Raw genomic sequence first — 22311 nt, 5'->3', positions numbered from 1 at the left:
GCCACACCTCTGGCCCCCAGAGACAAAAGCCCAGGCTTCCCTTCGTTTCCTGGAGCCCAGGCTGTCCCCAGTCTCCTGGGTGTCCAGTCCCCTGCAGCGCATGGGAGCCTCTACCCTGTAAAGATACACATTCCACTGAGTTTCCCAAAGCCATGTGGAACCACGGGTGCCCTGAGACCTACGGGACGTGGCCCAGGGCAAGAACTGCATCCGAGCCCAGGTGGAACGCCCTGGCCACTTCAGTCCCACCCAAGCTTGGTTTGGGGGCTGAGGACACAGGGCTGGGGCACTGCTTACCTGGGACCAGGGTCCGGCCCGCCACCGACCGGGGCAGAGCTCACGGTTGCAGGCCCGGCGGCCCTCGGGTCGGGCGTCATTGCAGTGCTTGGTGTGCACGGAGCGGGTGGTGTTGTTGTGCAGCGGCTGAACGCAGCGCACGGAGCGAACCTGCATGCCCGTCCGCCCACAGCTCTGACTGCATGCCTCCCACTCGCCCGTGACCCACCTGTCAGGGCAGAGCAGCACACGGTCAGCCCCTGGAGGATCAGCCTGGCTGAGGCCCTGGTGGACAGAGGCAAGGCAGCCTGCTCCTCCAGGCACAGCTCCACCTACTGTCAGGAAGGCGCCCTGGAGGCTAGCTGGGCCCCTGCCTGAGGTCCTGCAGACGATGAACCCCAAGCGTGCCCACGGCTGGGAGATCCTGGTTGGGGTGTGGCCATGGAGAGCCGGCCTCTGTCCCTTCTTAGGCTCCTGGCTCTGCCCTCTGACCTCAGCTTCCGCTGACATCACCAACCCTTCCGGGCAGCAGCGTGGACACCCTCGGCACCTGTCCCCGAACGGCCCCCACCTGCCTTTTACCCACCATCTTCCCCACTCAGGGTCCTGCAAAAGGAACCTGGGCCCAGAAATGCAGCCCTGTCAAACCCCGGAGCCGGAGGGTCATGGCTGTGGCCATTCCAAGGCCGCAGCCTCTGGAATGAGCTGCTTGGGAAACATCTACCACAGGACCAGAAGCAAGCCCTGCACCCTCGGAGCCTCAGTTTCCCCATGTGAGCATTGCCACTTGTTGTCATTTGTAAGATGCACATTATTGTTTCCGTCTAGCAGGTCTGAAGCAGGCGGGCACCGCACAGCCTGCAACATCTTAGACTCCATAGAACGTGGTGAGTGAGAAAGAATCTGTCAAACGTCTCAGGGCACGTGAGGCCCAGAGCATCCAGGGAACCAGATCCTGCACCACCCTCCACAGGAGCCCCAGGGCTCTCCCTCCCCTCCTCTAGTGGGGCTGGGGGCCGGGGAGCCCTGGCACTCACACGGGCTGGGAGCACTCCTGCGCGTTGCAAGCCCGGCGGATGGCTTTGGGCTTTGAGAGGGAGTCGCAGAAGCCTCGGTGCACCATCTTGTGGTCCAGCCTCCGGCGGCAGCCATACTTGGTGAACTGGGACCCTGAAGACGAGAGCTCGAGGGGGCTCAGTGGCGTGGAGGGGCGGCTCCTCAGGCCACTTAGCCCCGTTCTCCCCACCCTGCTAATGGGGTGGGGGGGTCGGGCAGGGACACATCTAGCCTGGTGTCTACCCACCACCCCAGGCCAAGTGAGGGTGACAGGCCAGGGAGAGTAGCCCCCTTCTCTCCTGCCCCTTGGCTGGCTTCCTGGGGCAGGAGGGAAGGTTCTATTTCCTCTCCCATTGTTTAGTCATTTACTCTACCTTGAATTAATGTGCTCTGAGGACCTGGCTAAACATGGAATACAGCCTGCAAGGCTCCTCCAGCCAGTCTAGTGTAGCAGTTCTCAACTGGTGGAGATTTTGCCCCTGGGGATATCTGGCAATGTCTGGGACACTTAGTTGTCACAACTGGGGGAGGAGATGCCACCGACATCTAACAGGTAGAGGCTGGGGATGTTGCTCAGCATCCTACAATGCACGGGACTACCCCCTACAATGGAAAATTATAGACCCCAAAATGTCAACAGTGCCAAGTCTCAAAACCTCAACCTAGTGGGTTAAACATGAGAGAATATGACTGGGCAGCCTGATCTAGCCTGGGCATCTGGGGGTGTCCCAGGGAACAGAGGATGGAGGTGTGCTGATTTAGTGGGAAAGTGGTGGAGGGGGCTCCCTGGGGAGGAGATGGCCTATGCAAAGGCCCTGAGGCAGGAGCACAGCGTGTCCAGGAAAAGCACTTAAGGCCAGTGTGGACAGGGCTGAGTGAGCAAGGGTTGGGGGTGCCAACGGCAGTGGGAGAGTCAGCAAGTTGCTTGGACCTTAGAGGCCATGAGGAGAATTTTGTTTTTTATCCCAAGAGCAGAAGGAGCTGCTGAAAACTGTGATAACAGAAAGGGGTATGGTCTGATCTGCCCCTTTAATAGGTCACTCTGAGGGCAAGAGTGGACACACGGGGCCAGTTGGGTAGCGAGGATGGTGCCAGGACGGGGAAGATGGTAACAGCAGATGAGTCCAAGAGATATGCAGGAGGGAGACCCAACAGGATGTGCTGATAAAATCCAGGGGGCCGGGAGGCTCAGTGGAAGGCTGGGGTGCCATCCGCCCAGGCAGGAGCACTGGAAGAGGAACCTTCCATCTGCCTGGGCCCGGCAGTGGGTGCCCCGCCCACTGGGCAAACTCCCTCTGTTGTCTAGGTGTGGGACCCTTCATGGCGCCTGAAGGATGTCTGTCCTGGCCACCTGCTCCTGCAGGCTGGGCTCTCTTCTCCTGCCTTTTATCTCCTCCAGCCCCCTAGGAGCAGTGACTACACTGGGCAGATCAGAACGTCCTGTCTGTCTGTTATGTCCCACCCAACTGTGGACTCTTTGAGGTCCAAGGCAGGTGGGACCCCTCTGCACCCAGCCCTGCCCCAGCAAGGAAAGGCCTTTCTGCATTCAGAAAGGAGGGATCTTACGAGGGATCTCTGCAGAGGGGGCCTCTTCATTGGTCTCCAGCATGGCCTGAGCCTTTCCTGTGACCTGCCTCGTGATGTCACAGTAAGCCATCCAAGCCACCCTCACAGCCACCTCCCGCCAAGCCAGACCTCCCTCTCACACGATGCAGGTGGGTGCTGCTGTCATCCAAGCCCCACACATGCCCCCTGGCTGTCCTGGGCACCTGCTCTTCCTGCCCACCCTCTGCCACCTCCCTAGTGGGGCTAGGCCCTTGTCACCCAGGCAAAGGTCACTGGCTTGGGTCTAGTGTTCTCATACCTGGCACATCCCTCATGCCAGGCATCAGCAGGGACCATGGCTTAGGAAGCTCCTCATCCAGGAGACCCCTCCCGCTCGGCCCCGACCTCCTCTGGGGCCCAACTCTGAGAAGGCCCCTCACCTCCACCGCAGGGCTTGGAGCAGGGAGACCACTCTTCAGGGCCACTCGTAGCCCACGGAATTGTCCTCCAGGACTTGTTGTCATCCACATTGAGCGAGTCCTCATGGATCATGTATTTGTAGGTCAGCGAGATGCGGGCGTCCCCCTGCGGGATGACCTGCCCCGGAGACGGACGTGAATGTGTCTGCCCTCCACCACCCTCCCTCGGCGACCAGGTTAGGAAGGTCAGCCCGAGCAACATGCGCGGCCAAGTCTCATTATTCACGGTAGTCAGGTTCTAGAAAGTCCCGGCAAACACCGAATCTGCCAGTACTGAACTGCTGCTCGCAGGGGGAACACGGCGTCAGGGCCTGCGAACCTCTGGTCGTGACAGTTTCATCAAACAGTCAATGCATAAGCTTATTCTATGTGCGTTTCTGTTTAAAGACACCTTAATTAGTACATGCCATTGATTCAGTAACACACCGAACTCATGGCCAGCACCCGGTTACTTGTGCCTGGACGCAGCTCATCTAACACACGCGTTCTCTCCTTAGGGCAAAACCTGCAGCTTCCTGCTCAGAGGAACACCAGACCCATGCTTGGGGCCATTTATAAACAATGAAATCATCCCCCGAGAGCACGAATTGGGAGATTGGGATTGACATATATACACTATATGTATAAAATAGATACTATAAGAACCTGCTGTATAAAAAATAAATAAAAATTTAAAATTCAAAAATAAATAAATAAAAATAATAATTAATTAATTTTAAAAAAATGCGAACAACATGGCAGTAAAATAGAGTGTGTGAAAAAGATGCTTGTTTACAGTAGGAGCTGAAACAAGAAGCAGAGCCTCGCCTGGTTCCGCCTCCTCACATTTTCCCCTGCTCCACTGCGAGTACAGGCAGACCTCGCTTTATGGCGCTTTGTTTTACTGCGTTTCGCATATATTACGTTTTTTTACAAATTAAACTTTTGTGGCAGCCCCACATCCAGCAAGTCTATTGGCGCCATTTGTCAACAGGATTTGCTCACTTTGTGTCTTTGGGTCACATTTTGGTAATTCCCACAATATTTCAAACTTTTTCATTATTATTACTTTTATCATGGTGATCTCTGATCAGTGATCTTTGATGTTATTATTGTAACTGATTTTTTGTTTTGTATTTTTAATCAAGGTATGTACATTGTTTTTTTTAGACCTAAGGCTATCACACACACTGGGAAACCAAAACGTTCATGTGACTTGCGTTATTGCCATATTCGCTTTACTGCGGTGGTCTGGAACCGATCCTGCAGTATCTCCTGAGGTACGCCTGTATTGATTTTGGGATTAGAAATACTTTCGGTAGGTGAATTTACCAATACAGAAATGGCAGATACTGAATGAAGCCTGACTGTATATGCACTGACAAAGGCAGGGCACCAAAGGCGTTTCTGGGGATGAAAAGTACATGCAGCCGAGGTGAGCAGAGCAGAGCACAGTGCACATGAAACACCCCATCCCCACAGCTGCGCACCCTGGTGTGGGGCGCTGGGTCCGGGTGCCTGAACCCAACCAAGGTGTGCTCACCTTAACAGAGGGGCAAAAGTCACCTGAGCCCTACCTGTAGTGTTTTAACTTTTTTTACTGATAAAATATATGATGTATGCAATTAAAATTAATTTTTAAAAAGTGGATTAGGAAATCAAGCCCCCTCTGTACTCCCATCACCAGGAGCAGCCTGTGGTCCTGGACTCAGGAGACCTGGGGTCCAGTCCTGCTCAGGGACAAAGTCTAGTGTGACCTGGGTCTAGCAGTCCAATTTCCTGAGCCCCATTGGTCACCCCCAGAGAGTTGCTGGGTTTGGATACAGTGGCAGACATGAATAAGCATGACGAAAGGTGGTCATGAATGTCACCCAGAGGGGGAAACCTAATCGCTTGCAGGGGATTTTGTCTTTAGTCACCCAGGGGTTGATACAGGGCCCAGAGCCCAACTGGTGGCTCCATGTCTGTTCCTTGCTCTGACACAGAGATAGAGACCCTTGGTCCAAAAGTCAGGCCAGAGAGGCCGTTCAGTAGCATGGTCCGAAGGATGCAGGGCGGCTCAGGGTTCCCAGGCACCCCTCCATCCCTTCCCTAGCAGCTACTTGCCCCCTGCCTGGGCAGGCCAGGGAGGCGGTGGGCCTGGCCCCTGCCTCGACTTACCAGGACAGTGATGGTCCCGTGGAGGGGGGCCCATGGTCTGCAGCGTCTCCCCGGCCATCCTCATCCCGGTACTCCCACTCCACACCCATGGCAATGAAGGATTTGGAGTTGGGATCCACGTCATTCTCTTCATTTAAAATGAACTTGCCTGTCTCCAGGTTCTTGATGGCTGAGAATGGCAGAAGACAGCCAATGTCACCCAGGGGCAGAACTGCGGGAAGGCTGGCAGGGTGTGCTGGTTTGAACAGGTTGGGGGAGTTACAGGGAGCAGAGCCCCTCGTCTCCCAGCTGTCTTCTGCCAGGGGCCCGTCAGTCCCACTGACAGCCCAAATCACCTCGGGAACCTGACTTGCCCTTTGTCTCTCAGCCAAAACTAGGTTTCCCTGTAACCCTGCCCTTCTGCCAGGCCCAGGGCCCTTTCCTGATCTGTCCCTCAGGCCCTGAAGGAGATGCTACATGGCAAGGACTTCGGCAGGCATCAAGGGCCACTCCTTGCTGTCTACTTGGAACACTCAGTGGGCTCTCAGAGCCACTGCCCTCCCTGCCCCAGCCCCCTGGGTGAGGGGCATCTGCTGGACACCAGGGCAAAGGGCTGGGTGGGTGCTTCCTTCCCTGGGGTGAGCATATGTCCCATATGTCTCCCCACCCCATTGGTAACTGTGGCTCGGCCTGGGTCCCCACCAGTTCCCTACAACCCAAAGAGGCCTGACCTGGCCCGGGGACCACTCTGGCCACTAGGCATCCACAAAGAATGTCTAGGAGCCGAGACTCCACTGGTCAGGAAGCCCCACGCTTCCCACAGTGGAAGGTGTCTGCTGGGGGGCTGCTGGAAGATTTTAGGTGGTGTCACAGACTGGGCACAAAAATCATGGGATCAAAGAGTGAGGAAATCATTCCCTTCGCAAGTCTCCTAGAATCCCCTGAGAGCCTCAGCGGGCGCCAGGAGGTCCTCAGCTTGTCACTAACCCTCCCTCCTCTTGTGCAGGGAGAGCCCTTGGCAGGAAACAGTGTTTAGGTAGAAGTGTCTTTTTTTTCAGGGATCAACTTTTATATTTGCCTTCTACTTAAGGCAAGTGCCACTGGCTTTGCATTTTGGGATAGCAACATAAAGTCTCCTCTTAAAATAAGGAAGAAAGAAAAATTCATATTAAAAAGAGTGGTGTCTGTCTCGCGTCAGTGGCGGGGGCCAGGTGGAGGCAAGTCATGGAACCCCTGACCCAGTCTGGCCTCCAGGGCACAGGGAGGAAGGTCGGGACCCAAACTGGGGGAAGGGACTTGTATGGGGTCCCCTCAGTGACCCCGGCATCACCTCCTACTTCGGCCTTACAACTTGGCGGGGGGCATGGATGGGTGAAGCCCCTTTGGGGAGCCCCAGCCCTGGAGGAGCACAGCCCCACAGGGGCTGCCATGTGAGAAGGGGGCACTCAGAGTTGTGAGAATATCCAAATTTTCAACAGATGCCCGGAATCCCTATTCCAAAAGAATCACTTGAATTTAAAATGAAACTAAATGAAAAAATGCAAATACATCATGGGAGCCCATCTACCAGCTGGCCTTAGCAGCCGCTGCTTAAGGACCTTGCCTGCCTTCCGGTGGACAGGGGGGCTTCCCCCCTTGGCCTCGAGATGGAGTTAGGGTGGGGAGGTGTGGCATGTCTTAAACACATGTCCCCACAGCTGCTGCCAGGGAAGCCCTCTGATCCCAACCCCTGGCCTCTCCATTGGGGGAATGACTCCAGGAGACGTCCACCAGGTGGGCCAGGCCAGGGGCAGGGGAGATGGGGCTGCAGCCACGGCTCTCAGCTGGGCCCCTGATCCCCGGAAGAGTCAGGCTGCAGATCCACTGCACCGTCTGGGCTCCGACACTCACCCAGGTGGTGGCTGGTGGTGTCTGCCTCCTGGATAAGCAGGTGTCTGGCTCCTGCCGGGATCTCAAACATCTTGATGTAACCTTTGTTGGGATGTGGGGAGACAAACCCAAATGAGAAGGGAGAGGCCGTCGAATGCAGACAATGCCAGGAGGGCCTTGCCCTTGAAGGTGGTTCCAGAGCCCCCAGTGTTTTATGGGCCCTGACTGCCCACCCAGAGAGGGGTCCACGGGAAAGCTAGCACATCCCAGCCAGCCACAGCCCTTTGCTCATCTTCAAATCCAGGCGCTCCTTCAGCCTCCTCCATTGAAAACTTAGTGGGCGTCCTCATGAGTGTCCCTGGAGTCACACCTGGGCACGGAGCTAAGATGCCACATCCAGGAGGGAGGACTTCAGCAAACTGCTTGCCCTCCCTGGACCTCAGCGGCTTAATCCGCAAACTGAAGACAGCCTGCTCACGTGGGGCGATGCAGAAGGTCAGCTAGCTCCTGGCACCCTGGCACCAGGTCTGAGTGGAGTCTGGCAGGTTTGTCCCATGGCCTTCTTCCAAAGAGGTGAACCAAGTGGCTTCTCGCCATTTCGGACAGAGGCAGAGCAGTCAGCTGCTGCAAGCCCACCCAGAGCACCGAAGCCAGACGGAGGTACCACTGTGGAAGGAGGCTCACCAAGCGGTCTGTTTTCCCAGAACCCACCTTGGCCAGGGACCCCAAGTTCCCCAGCCCCATCCTGTGGCCCTGTGGGGACAGGCTTACATGTCCCTAGGCCACAGGCTGCACTTACCAGCCCATCAGTGTCCTGCTGACAGGTGGCTGGAGGCAGCGAGCAAGGGAGGCCAGCTGGCGACCGGAAAGCCCTGGAGGGCTGGGGAGGGTGCCCTCAAATAAAGACTTCTAAGACCCACCCTGGGCACCTATACCCTGGCATTATCCCTGTCCCCGCCCACCCTGGGGCCTGGCGCAGCTGCCTGCCCCTGACCCTCCACCTCACCCTCCCAGACTTACACACCCCCTCTCTCCCGCAAACAGCTGAGAACGCAGTCAGAGCCACCCGGCCAGGTGCTATAGGCATTCAGGCCTGGGTGCCCTGGGCAGGGGGAGGGGAGGGGCGCACTCACCGAGCTTCTTGGGCGAGCGTGTGAATGTGCCCTTGACCACCTTGCAGTGGGAGTTGTCCCCTCCACACACACCACACTTGTCCTCCTGCTTGCTGGAGCCGATCACCCCGTCACAGCCCACCTTCTGCAGAGGGGTGGGGAGGTGCAGTGTACACTCGAGACCCCCTCTCCCCACCTGTTCCCTCCACAGCCCAGGTCTGGGCATCCCTTCTTAGCAGTTCCTGATGCAGGGGAAGGAGAGGGGGCTTTGGAGCAAGACAGACCCTGTGTGCCCACCCAAGGACCAGCCTTTCCCCCTCACTCATCCACTCGTCTGGACAGTGTGACCTGCGAAGGGCGGCTCTGTACAGCCTAAACAGGGCCTGGTCCTGAGGCTGTCCTGCCACAGCACGCTGGCGTCCTAATGGACACATCAGACATCGCCTCTGCCCCTTCTCCCGGCTGTCCACACAGCGCAGCCCCAGAGGCGGTCCCTCCAGGGCTCGCACCCAAAGCTTAGGCCAAGATGTCCCTCCCTCACACTGCCCCCAGGAACAGTGTCCTCTTCAGTCTGCCTCGGGGTGTCTGGGCAGGAGGTGACAAGAGTTGGTAGGAACACTTGTGCCTTCATTCTCTCAACCAGTCCTCTCAACACTGTCCACTCTAGTATCGAAACTTGTTCCACACAGAGCAGGGACGCTCCTTGCCCAGGGCCACCTGGTAGAGGCAGTAACAAATTCCGGTTCTGTTACTCTCTATAGCCCTGCCGATAGCACACCATTCCCAGGGCCCCAGAGCTCTGCGGGGAGCAGACCCTGGGTCTGAGCACACTGCCTGAGGCCACTTTCATATCCATGACCACACTCAGCAGGGAAGACAACCTCTCCTCCTAGCTGGTCTGCTCGCTCTCTGTCCTGGAGTACACCATAGCAACACAGGTTTCCCTCTTTGCCCTGTCTGCCAGAAAGCCCAGAGCCAATTCACCCCTCAGGATCCTCCTATCACCGCCTCCTGTGAGACTGCTTCCTTTCCCTTTGCTCTTTGATTTATTTTTTTTGATACCTCTTTTTCGTATTTTATTTTTGCTTTTTTAAAATACACACTTTAAAAAAACCTTTTTATTGGAGTATAGTTGCTTCACAATATTGTGTTACTTTTGCTCTTTGATTTCTGACTTTTGTCTTACAAAGACCTTTGAGGGCAGGGTCTCTAGACTATGAAGGGGTTACAGAGCCACTTCCTGGCAATGCAGTCTCAGAGAAACTTCGAGTTTGTTTCCACATTTGTGACATGGAGTCAGAGCGGCAAGGCCTGCCAGGGCTGTTGCCCAGATGAGAGGATATGGTCCTTGTAAACAGTCACATGTTGCCTGAAGGATGAAGCTGATGCTGAGGAGGAGGGCAGAGAAAGAGGAGGAGGGAGAGGAAGGGAGGAGGGGAGAGGAAGGGAGGGGGGAGAGGAAGGGAGGGAGGGGAGAGGAAGGGAGGGAGAGAGAAAGGGAGGAGAAGGGAAGGAGGGAGGGGAGAGAAAGGGAGGAGGGGAGAGGAAAGGGAGGGGAGAGGAGGGGGGAGGGGGAGAGGAAGGGAGGGAGGGGAGAAGGGAGAACCTCCTGTCCCCCAGGGTGGTTGTGATATTGTGATTTATGATTATATATATATTTGGTCTTCATCCAGTTTCTGGCTAGACCTCCTAAAACCCTTGGAATTTCCTGTGGTGAGAGCCATAATGCTGTCTTTATGGGGGGTGGGGTTGAGTAGGTGGTCAGTGACCCATTATTTAGTCAGTCATGCCTGTAATGAAGTCTCCATAACAACCCAAAAGGGTGGAGTTTGGAGAGCTTCTGGGTTGGTGAACACATGGAGATTTGGGGACAGCAGCACACTCTGGAAGGGCCTGGAAGCTCCATTCCTTCCTACATACCTTGCCCTAAGCATCTTCCATCTGCCTGATCCTGAGCTATATCCCTTTATAATAAACTGGTAACCTAGTAACTGTTTTTTGAGTTCTAAGAGTCACTCTAGCAAATTAATTGAACCCAAGGAGGGGGTTGTTGGAACCTCCAATCTACAGCCTGTTAATCAGAAGCACAGGTGACAAGCTGGACTTGTGATTGGCATCTGAAGGCAGGGGGCCGTCTTATAGGACTGAGGCCCTAACTTGTGGGATCTGATGCTATCTCTGGGTTGGTAGTGTCAGAACTGAGTTGAATTGTAGGACACTGCCAACTAAAAATTGGCACTTGCCTTCTGCTTCTACAAGGATTAGGTCACTAGCCACTGCAGTCGCTGACCTTCAACACACCTGAAAGGAGTTCGGGGTGGAGATCAGGAATGAGGCACCCTTGTGCTCTGGGAAAAACTGGCAGAACAGGCCTTCAGAGAGTTAGATATTTTCAAGAGAAGATTTTATGAACCCATAAATTCTTGCATCTTCTATCTAAGAAAGCACCAAAATCATTAATGGCGACATATGCTCCTGGTGACCATCAGCAACCTCCTTGTGACCAGCAGCAAGCCTCTGCCACAATGTGTGCTTGACTGCACGTACCCCCTTTCACTGAAATCGTGTATAATGCTGACCTCCGCTTACCTCTTTGGAGCAGTTCCTCAGAGCTATAGTCCTCATTTTGCCCCAAATAAAACTTAACTAACATCTCTCACATTATGCAATTTTTTTCAGCCCACAACATCCAGCTGGTGTCAGAGAATTGCTTGTTGGACATGTGGGGGAAAATACTGCAAACTGGAATTGGAATCAGAATCTTTATGGCCTCATTTAATTCCTGATTCCCTGCTCTGTGTGTGTGTGTGTGTGTGTGTGTGTGTGTGTGTGTGTGTGTGTGTGTGTGTGTGTCTTTATTCTCCTGACATGTCTTTTGCTGTCATTTCGCTTTGAAACTTCCTGAGTCATTGTGTTTTGATATTCTCTCATTGACAGCGTCCACTTGGATATCAGATTCTTTTAAAAGAAGAGTTTCACATTCACATGTATTGTGAGGACTCCTACATTTCATCTTATTACTCCCATTTCCTTTGTGTGTTTTCAACCTTTCTGTCTCCTTTGTTTTCTAACTTTTGCAATGTGACCATATATAAATGTAAACATTTTCTAACTATGCAAAACTCTATCATTCTACTGTTATCTGTTCAAAATCACCATTAATTAATGAAATACCCTATTCTTCTCCAGTTGTCAATGTCAGGAGTGAAGCTCTAGACACGCCCACTAACCAAGAGGGTGAATTAGTGTTCCTACTTCCCTGTTATATTTGTACCATATGCACAGCTGCCATCTAAAGCTACTTCCACTACTAAATGTTTCCCATGCTATGGCCTCTCTTAATCACAGTTTTTAATATTTTCTGTGTGTTATGATGTTTTGACATCTTAAAAATCTTGCTAGTCAAGAAGAGACCGCCCCTCCCAGGGCTAGCTAGCCAGTTCTTAGGGACAGCAATGGAAGCACACCTTTCATACACAAACCAACTGATTCCTCCCTTTATCAAACTCTCACACACTAAGCCAATATGTCTCTGCCCTAAATCATCCCGGGGTCAGATACCAGGAATCTAGAGACCACTCCTGCCAGAATTATTCAAACTGGCCAATCCCAAGCTGTTTACTCTGCCTGCCTTGCCTTTCTCATGGAAACCCCAATAAAAGCTTTGGCCCAGAATTTCTCCTGCTCCCTCTGCCTCCCAACTGAATCTGGTGCTTCTCCATGTGGCCCTGCACAGCATGCCATGCCCTTCCCTCAGGAAATGTAAGTAATAAGTTCTTCTTTCACTGGCACTGACTTCTCTGTGTCATCATTTGGTCACCTCCATCAATTAAAACCCCGCAGGTACAGGGGAGACACTGCTGTCTTTAAGTATTTGGCTGAGTGTTTGGAGTGTGAGCAGACTGTATGGCCTGCCCTCCCGGCTGGCTGCAGTCCTCCTGAAATCACGTGCCTGGAGAGAATCCCTGAGCTTGCCTCCCGCTACTCCACACCCCACCTCCCTGCTCTTCCAGCCTCATCCTTCTCCGCCAGGGGGCCTGCGGCATTCTGCCAGGCTCTCTGCCAGGGACATCCTGAGGATGCTCGTTTCTCAGGAAGGTAAGATGAGAATCAGCCTCTTTGACACCTACCTACAATCAGTCATATCTACACAGAGGCTTCCAGGTGTTTCTAGGGGACGGGACAGTTCTGCACTCATGTTACTATTTTATGCCAAGTGTGCCCCACAGTTGTCTCTTGTAACAGCCTAAGATTGAAGCCAAAGACAATAAAGTAACAGAAAACAGAGCAGGGCATTTCTACAAAGAGCCAAACCAACGAGAGCCATGGTGGGCCACCCTGATCGAGAGTAAGCTGTCCAGTGCCCAGAGGAGTGCAAGGACATGGCAGTGAGTGCTTCACAAGGGGTCCCCCAGGGACCATGTGCATCAAGATCACCTGGTAAAACTGGTAGAACTCATGCTCTGGGCCACAGCGTCAGCCTATGTAAGCAGAATCTCTGAGGTGGAGCCCCAAGCTCCTCAGGTGGTTCCTCAGACTCAAGTCTGAGAACCCTTGTCATGGAGAGGCGCAGCAGGGAGTAGCGGGTGGGAACCAACATCTGCTGAGAGCCTGCCCTGATCTAGATGCTGTTTGCAACACTTTGCAAGCTCAGCCTCAGTGAATCCTCCCAAAGCCCCAGAAAGCTGAGGCCCTGAGTTGCGGCTGCCCCTGCTCCCGTGGCACCGCACTGGCCTCGTGGCACTCACCCTGCAGTCCCCACGCACGCAGAGGCTGAAGGCGTCCTTGTAAGAACAGCGCGTCCCATCGTGCACCATGCGCTTCATGGACACCACCTCCCCAGTCTCCTTGGACTCGCAGTAGAGGTGGCACCTCTCTTTGGCTGGAAGGGAAGCAGAGGGGTGTTGGTGAGGAGGGCCAGCTGCACCGTTCACTTTGCTTGCAGTTTCCTTCCCAAGTTTGCTAAAGGGAAGCACCCTGCAAGGAGAAACTCTCACCCAGGAGGGTCTTCTTACGATTCACCCACCCCCTTACATGCCTGACCTGGGCCGGGAGAGAAAGTGAAAGGGGGCAGATAACTGCAACTCCCTTTGTGACCCTGTAGTGTGGGACTTAGGAAGAGCTTTTCTCAACTGAGCCAGGCTGTTGTTGGTGCAGCCAGATCTCAGATTCCCGAGGCCCTGCCCAGAGACCCCCCATATCGAGGGGAAGGGAAAATGGCTTTTTACCAGGTCTCTACCTGGAGACCCTTTTCAGTCAACCTCTGAAACCCCAAATAAGATGCCCCCTGATTCAGTCTCGGGTCCCTGGCACCTCCCCTTCTCAGCATTTACCTCCGAGGTCACTATGACACCACGTCATTATTTGATTTTTCGCCAGACCAAAGCCTCCCTCTGAGAGGGGGATCTGTCTGCTCTGGCACCGCCTCCTTGAATGCACACGTGGGGCTTGCAACAGGTGCTCAGCCGGTGTGACACACATGGGGTGATGGAGACAGCAGAGCAGGCCCCAGTCCCCACTCCCCTCCTCTGCCCAATGCCTGGAAGGAACAGAAACTGTGTTTCTCCATCATTTAGTGGGAGGGGGACCCAAATGAAATACAAACACTCTCATGCTTGAAACTACCAGACTTTTCAGTTCTAGGAGCCAACAAATGCCTTTTTTTTTTTTTTTTTTTTTAACAAATGCCTTTTGATGCTTAAACCAGTTCAAGTCACTTGGAACTGAGAGCTCCCACTGAAAGAAGAGGGATCAGAAGTAACCTGATTCCTTGGCAGGCTCCGCCCCTGCCCTCCACCTCATGGCTGAGTCAGGGTAAAGGCGCAACGCTAGCCTTGTCCGCTGGGTGGCGAGCACAGGAGCCTGGGGCCAGCTGGGCCCCGCCCTCTCCGCTGCATCCTTGGCCAGTTGCAGTTGTCTGGTTCTTCTGGGATTGCAGTCCTGCCGTGAGCCCCAAGCCGGCAGCCACCCTGCCCAGGGTGGGCTCTGCTGGCATCCCCATGCAGAATCAGTGGCCCAGTGTGCCCTGGCCTGTACACTGAATGTCCACTCCCCTTAGGGCTCACCATCCCGGTGCTCGTGGGGCAGCCAGTGGTGCTGGGCGTCACCATGCTCGAAGTATAGGTCCCACTGCCGGCACTGCTCCTCACGGAAGTCAGCCAGGGCGTCAGGGCAGTCCTGGGAGTTGCAGAGCTGGAAATCGTAGGCAAGGCCTGAGCAGGTGCGTCCCCCATTGGCTGGGCTGGAGGAGAAAGCAGAAAGGTCTTGCAGCTCAGTGCCAGGGAGAGGCCAGCACACGGGGTGCCACTTGTGGGATTTGGGGGTAATCCCTGATCCTTGGGGGTCAGGGGGCAGCTCTGTTGAGTGAAGGGACGCAGCCTTGCCCTGTCCCAGCCGCAGGACCTGGGCTATCCCCCAGCCTCCAGGGCCTTGCAGCATCACTATAGAAGGCGCTGGTAATCCTCTCTTGGGGGCCTCATGGGAAGGGAGCATCTACTCAGCCCCTGTGCACCCCCCACCCCCATCCCAGCTCCTGTAGCTGTGGCGGTGAACCAACAGTGAGCTGTAACAGGGTGTTTAGGTTCTGCTGTGCCCCCGGCCATAAGCCCCAGGGTGGTGGAGCTGGGTGAGCCTCCCCTACATCCGGGCCTGGGCCTGGGCCTCACATACGCTGGGAACTCAGAGCAATTCTGAAGTAGTGGAATCTTGCTACAAGTGTTCTTAACAAGTGTCAGGTACACAGTGGACACTCCATCTCCAGCTTTCCTCCATCTCAAGAAAACTTGGGCTGTGTTTCTGTAATTTCCTTACTTTGTTGAGAACATCAGCAGTCCACAAAGCACTAACCCCACAGGAAAGGCGCCAGCTGGTGGCAAACAGGTGCCCATGGCAGGTGGGGTGATGGGGTATGGCAGGCCAGCACCCTGGGAGGAGCTGGGGGGCTTCAGTGCTGCCATCTTCTAGGCATGGCAGAGCCAAGCAGAACCCGAGGTCCGCCCGAGACTTGGGCAAAAGTCATGTTCTGCTGTGATGATGGATGTATAGCATATAGCACTGTAGAGTGAATGATGGAAGGGGCTGGCTTCCATGAGGCTCCTTGCACAGTGCCATGTTCTCAGGGGAAGTCGGTGGAAATAACAATCTGAGAAATTTGTGGAGAAAGAACCAAGGGGCCTCAGTGTTTGATGGGGACCATGAAAGAAAGGGTGACTTTGAGATTTACACCAGGGCCACTGATGGGACCACAGACCAATGACAACACCAACCAGGGCGTCACCAGGAGGGGGCGCAGGCCTGGGTGTAGGTGTGGGGAGCCCAGGGGCATCGTGCAGCAGGAAAAAGCAGGAAGGGGTCGGGCTGTCGCTGGAACCCCCCCGGCCAGCCCAGACGGGAGCCATACAGATTCAAATGGAAATCCATGATAATTCCAAAAGAGAATGTGAGTTGGAGAATTCAAGGGAGGCCAGGGAGGAAGAGAAATTGAAGGCCTTGAGCTCATGCTGTAGATTGTTTGCAGTTCTGCAATCAAAAGAGTGGCGAGGCGAAGAACACAGAGGGAACTAAATCCAGTGAGCGGGGGCCCAGCTGGGAACCTCAGGAGTCTTCACACTGGTCACAGTGTCCCAGGAAAAGCTACTGAGCCAGGGAGCAGCAACTAAAGATAGGGCAGCATAAGGCCCAGCTGTCGTCTCCAGGAGGACACACGAAAGGGGAGGCCCACAGGGCGCACTGGCGTTGCTGACAAAGAGGCTGTGTGGGGCCTGTGGGCTCTGAAATGCTCTGGGCGCTGCAGCTGTGCGTATTCCCCGCGGATGCAAGTGAGGCTGGCATAAATGAACCGTGCTCAGAGCTCTGTGTGGAGCATCTGTGTTGTCTGATGGTCACTGCTGTGCACGGAATGCTGGCACTGGCCAGGGGTTAGCTACTCTCCAGGCCCAACAGTGTTTGTGAACAGATGGAATGGCAGGCAGTTCTGGCAGTTTTGCTTACGTCACTGCTGCCCCTGTCCCTTGCTGCCACCAAGAAGGCTGAACCAGCCAGAGGGGTAAGAAAATCCCTAGAGTGCGCAGGTGGGGAGGGACAGAACATAGAGCACCCAGAACCTGCATGATCTCCCCCGGGGCCAGACCTGGGGGTGGTGAGTCCCCTGGACCCCAAGAGCCCAGCATCAGGCACCACGAGGAGTCAGGGCCTGGTGGGGGGAGAGAGGGGTTGTCAGGCCAGATCTGCTCTTCTGACTGTGCACCCTGGACCAGAACCTGGAAGTCCTCACCCAGCACCCTGTAGCCTCTGAGCTTCTAACTTCTTGTCTTGTCAGTCTCATCTTGAGACAACTGTAATAGCCCCAGGGGAGCTCTGAGAATAGCACAGGGGATGGGGCCTGCCTGGGAAGCAGGATGGGGAGCATGGGTGGAGGTGGGAGTCCAGCGGGCCTTCGGGCAGCATCTCCAGGCTGTTTCTCCCCTGGGCAGCTGGGAATGGTGGCATGTCACTGACACTGCCTCTTGCCTGATTGCAAACAGCTGCTCTCCTGCTCAGGCTCCTGGCATCCTGGAACCCGAGAGAGCCCTCCTCTTTATCCCCATTGCCCCATCTCTGTTCCACCTCCTATTCTTGATGCCCTCAACCAAGAAGAGCAGAGGAGGCCGGTGTCTAGAGTAGGATGCAGGCCAAGTGGGAGGAATGGCCCTAGGCCACCAGGTCAGAAGACCAGGTTTCCAAGTCTCCAGAGCTGGCTCTGGCCCCAGCAGGCTATGTGGCATGAGCCCTCCCCTCTCTAAGTCTCAGTCCCTCCCAGGAAGATGAGAAGGGGCCAGAGCTGCCTGCCCTCACACCCTCTCCAGAACTGACATCCGCAGGGGCCTCGCAGGATAGAGTTGACTAGCAAGGGCCCTTGGGGACCGCAGCTGCCACCAAGGAAGGCTGGGAAACATCAGGGCCAACTCACTGTGGGTTGTCGCACTGACGGGTCCTGAACTTCACACCTGTGCCGCAGGTACGCGAGCAGGAGCCGAAGGGACTCCAGGCACCCCAGTTGCCATCTCGCTTGAGGATGTCAGGTGTCAGCCAGATGCAGTGTCCTTTAAAGCAGTGCTGAAAGACAGAAGGTCACATGCCCCCCACCCTTCAGCCTGCAGTGCCCGTGATGACTGCCTGGCCCTCGAGGCACAGGGAGAACAGGCCCTACTCACCCCTAGAAGCTCAGAACTTCACTGGGAGGCATGGTAAGGTGTTGGCCCACCCAGCTTCCCCCGACCACCACCCTGGTCTCCCACCATCCTCAGTGCCTTGTTCAGCCTACTCTGTCCCCGCAGCCAGAGCCCACCCCACACCGTGTCTGCAGGATGAAACCCCCGGCCTGGTGTGCCCACACAGCGCCATTCATAAAGATGTAAGCGGCACATCAACCAGTGACTCTAGAGACATGTAAGGTCTACTGTTTAAGTAAAAAAAAGCAATTTAAAAGAAATATGGAAACGAAGGATAGGTGATATGTTGACATGGTAAAAATTCATGAATATAGTAAGTAGAACACTGGAGTACAAGAAACTCAGGTCTACAACTTGAATCTATCACTCTGCTGCCCTTCCTAGTCCAGAGAGGAAGCTTATACAATTTAGGGCCCATTTGAAGAAGATTGCAAAATTAAAAATACTAAATTAGGTATAAAATGGAATATTGATTTAGAATTAGAAAATATAAAACAAAAAATTTAAAAACTGACAAATACCACAAACCACCAAAAACAGAGAACAATGATTTTTTTCAAATTGGTTGATGGACAGAACATTTCCTGCAGTTCTAACTGTACACTCTTTCATGCCCTCTTCATATGACAATAATTTTGTAGGATTGTATTCCATAGGGAGAATAGAAAGATAATGCAGTCATTCCTCAGCAAGCTTTTTCTGTAAGGGCCAGACAGTAACTGTTTTAGTCTTTGCAGGCTACATGCTCTCTATTTCAACTATTCAACTCTGCCATTAGAGCATGAAAGTGGCTACAGACAACATATAAATGAATGGAATGCCTGCATTCCAATAAAACTTTGTTTACAAAAGCAGCAAATGGAAACTTCTAGAATGGAGCTGTAAGAAACTTGGTGAACTCTCTCCTCAGTAAAACAGCTATTTAACTGGTGAAAATTATTTTCTAAACAAACCATTTAAATCATCTGGACAACAATGACTGACTGTATAGCATAGGGAACTATATTCAATATCTTGTAATAACCTATAATGGAAAAGAATCTGAAAAAGAATATATATAACTGAATCACTTTGCTGTATACCTGAAACTAACACAATATTGTAAATCAACTATACTTCAATTAAAAAAAAATAAAGTATCTGGAAATTGTCCTAAGGTCAATACAACAAATGGAGAAAATTTACTAAATCTTGGTAAGAATAGTGAAAGTCTATACATCTGAGCCACAACCCTCTCCCATTCCTTCCCCATCTCAGTGTGATGGAGGCTTTACTGCCTAAAAGACAGAGGTCTTTGTCTCCTCAGTTCCCAGTCTAGGGCTATCATTTCACCCTGGGAAAGGCAGGCCACTGGCATCTCCCATACCTCCCAACTCTGTGTTGCAGAAAATCTGTTCCAGTCAGGGAACTCCCTTTGCCCACCCAGTCCTCACTCCCAGACTGGAGGCTGTACCCCAGGTATGGCAAACCAAGAATACAGTACTCCAGTAGCCCCTTCTCTGGCTTGCTTGTAGGGCAGAGGTTCCATGCTGAAAGGGAAAAGCCAAGAAGACTAGAAGCTACTATCTCTATCCAGTGACCTATTCGTAGACCAGGAGTGTCACTCTGGAAGTGGACCACCCTGCTCCTAGCTCCAGCGCAGTGGTGCAGTAGTCTTCCCAGAGGGAGAGGCAGAACTGAGAGCTCCATAGCTCACCCTAAGAGGACTAACTTTATTTGGAACAGAGCATGAGGAAGTTCATGCCTAAGGGCATTGTCAAAAACAATAGAAATCTTGGTAGTGAGCAACTAAGAGGAGGCCAGTAGCTCCACAATGCTAGTAAGCAACAAGTAAAATGGTAAACCAACTAGAAGCGTAACCAGGGAAAAGACAGCTAAGAGCCCTCCTGGAGTCTGAGCAAGCCTCAAGTATTGGTAACACCCTGCCTCTGTGAAGGGTCCAGAATCTAATTGGGTCAGGCTGTAGACAAGTTGTACCCCAGGGCAACTGTATCAAAAACAATACACCATCAGCTAGCAGCTAGTGAAAGCTAATTGGGTGTGATACCAATAGAGGCAGAACAGCCAGAAGTTTAGCTGGAAGATCAAAAAAAGAGACAAAGAGAACCTGGCTAACCCCACTGTTCTGGGGGTGGAGGTGGGAAGCTGTGTGGCCCGGGTGACTATGCATATGCCCAAGGCTGTGATCTCTGAGGGGCAATATCAGCAGCTGCATGCTGCGGGGCAAATAAAATTTATTGAAACAGTGCATCCAAGTCACTAAAGAAATAAACAGGTAAACAAGCAAACAACAGCACAACAAGGTCTAGGGGAATCAATACCCAGTTTCTTCAACATATCATCTAAAATGTCCAGTTTCAACAAAAATTTCTGAGACGTGAAAAGAAACAAGAAAGTGAAATCTATACACAGGAAAGTAAGCAGGCAACAGAAGCTGCCTTTGAGGAGGCCCAAATGTTAGAATTAGCAGAAAAAAAATTCAAAATAGCTATTATAAATACGTTCAAAGAACAAAAGGAAACCATGTCTAAAGAACAATGCCTCACCAAATGGCATCAGGAAAGAGATAGAAACTAAAAAAACACAAACAAAAAGAAAAAAAAAAGAAAAAGAAATTCAGTAGTTTAAAAGTACAAAAACAAATGAAAAATTCACTAGAGGGCTCAGTAGTAGATTTGAGCTGACAGAAGACTCCATGAACTTGAATATAGATCAATAGAAATTATGCAATCTGAAGAGAAGAGGGGGAAAAAATAAAGAAAAATGAACAGAGCCTCTGAGAAACATGGAAGACCATAAGTTCACTGAAATGTGCACAGTAAAAGTGCCAGAAGGAGAGGACACAGAGAAAGGAGTAGAAAATATTCAAAGAAATAATGGTTGAAAACTTCCAAAATTTGATTAGAAACATTAACATACACATCCAAGAAATTTAACCAAGTAAGGTAAATGCAAAGAAATCCACACCCAGACACAATATAGTCAAATATAGAAAGAAAAGGTAAAATGTCAAAAGAAGCAAAAGAAAAATGACTCACTGGAAGCCCAATAAGATTAACAGCTGACTTTAAACAGAAATAATGGAGGCCAGAGGTAGTGGTGTCAACCAAGAATCATATCCAACAAAACTATCTCTCAACAATGAAATTGAAATAAAAATATTCCCAGATAAACAAAAACTGGGAGAATTCATTGCTAGCAGACCTGCCATATAAGAAATACTAAATTAGGAGTTTGGGATTAACATACACACACTACTATATATAAAATAGATAACCAACAAGGACCTACTGTATAGCACAGGGAACTCTACTCAATATTCTATAATAACCTATATGGGAAAAGAAACTGAGAAAGAATGAATATATGTATATGTATAACTGAATCACTATGCTATACACCTGAAACTAACACAACACTGTAAATCAACTATACTCCAATAAAATTGTAAAAAAAGAAATACTGAAGGGAGCTATTTAATACTAAAGGGAGCTAAAGCAAGTGACACCAGAGAATAATTCAAATCCACATGAAAAGACAGAGAGTTCTGGAAATGGACAAATTTCTAGACAGGTAATACGTTTTGGTGAGGATGTGGAGAAATTGTTAGTAGGAATGTAAAAAGGTGCAGCTGCTTTGGGAACGAGTTTGGCAGTTTCTCAAAATGTTAAAAATAGAGTTACTATAGGAGCCAACAATTCCACTCCTAGACACATATTCAAGAAAAATGATACATCCACGCAATAACTTGTACACGAATGTTCATAGCAGCATTTCTCATTATAGCTGAAAAGAGGTAGCAGCTCAAATGTCCATCAACTAATAAATGGATAAATAAAAAACAGTATATGTATACAATGGATTATTATAGAGCAACGAAAAGGAATAAAGTACTGACACATAATACAACCTGGATGAACCTTGAAAACATTACGCTAACTGAATGAAGCCAGTCACAGAAGGATGCACATTGTACAATTCCATTTGTATGAAATGTTCAGAAGAGGCAAATCTAAGGAGACAGAAAGTAGATTAGTGATTGCCGAGGATTAAGGGGGAGGGGGGATGAATCGGAGTGACTACTAATGGTTACGGGGCTTCTCTTTGGAGTGACAAAAATGTTCTAAAATTTGATTGTTGTGATGGTTGTACAACTCTGTGAATATACTGAAAACCATTGAATTGTACATTTTAAGTGGGTGAATTTAAATGTGAGTCACATCTTAATGAAACTGTTAGGGGAAAATAAAACAGGTGGCAGGTGGAGTTGTTAATGTGTGCCCTAGCCTGCTCTAGAAGGCTGAGCGAAATATTTTTTAATTTTCAGTAATTTAGAGATGTTATTGGTGATGTTATGTGAACATGTAGATGATCAAATTTGCTATCCAGTGTGCTTCCGGATATGGATTTCAGGGCATTTCAGGTTTTCTTGGTCAGAGCCTGATTTAAAATGCTTTTTGGATTAGCAACTCAGTAACTGTTGCTGTCAACATTCTTATTGTAGGGGCAATATTCTGAGCTTTACATTGCCTTTGATGTTGTCAACATTTCATGTCAAAATCAGAAAGAAGTTTAAATGCTTTTCCAATGTGTTCATCTGATTCCCTCCTCTTCATTAACTGCATTGTCAAACGTTTCAAGAGCCTG

General features: G+C 51.5%; 1 protein-coding gene across 1 annotated transcript in view; it reads right to left on the bottom strand.

Moving 5' to 3' along the window:
* Nucleotides 1-22311, bottom strand: part of ADAMTS2 (ADAM metallopeptidase with thrombospondin type 1 motif 2) — a 217405-nt gene that overhangs the window by 2357 nt on the left and 192737 nt on the right. The window contains 13 exon segments of the mRNA XM_036848550.1: nt 298-505; nt 1314-1446; nt 3318-3355; nt 3357-3393; nt 3396-3474; nt 5496-5522; nt 5524-5544; nt 5546-5664; nt 7365-7445; nt 8477-8600; nt 13204-13337; nt 14521-14696; nt 17403-17548. Of these exon segments, the coding sequence (XP_036704445.1) occupies nt 298-505; nt 1314-1446; nt 3318-3355; nt 3357-3393; nt 3396-3474; nt 5496-5522; nt 5524-5544; nt 5546-5664; nt 7365-7445; nt 8477-8600; nt 13204-13337; nt 14521-14696; nt 17403-17548 (1323 nt within the window).

Source organism: Balaenoptera musculus, chromosome 3, assembly GCF_009873245.2.
Source record: "Balaenoptera musculus isolate JJ_BM4_2016_0621 chromosome 3, mBalMus1.pri.v3, whole genome shotgun sequence".
Taxonomy (NCBI): Eukaryota; Metazoa; Chordata; class Mammalia; order Artiodactyla; family Balaenopteridae; genus Balaenoptera; species Balaenoptera musculus.
The sequence above is the reverse complement of the archived record's forward strand: the minus strand, read 5'-3'. Positions and strand labels throughout refer to the sequence as shown.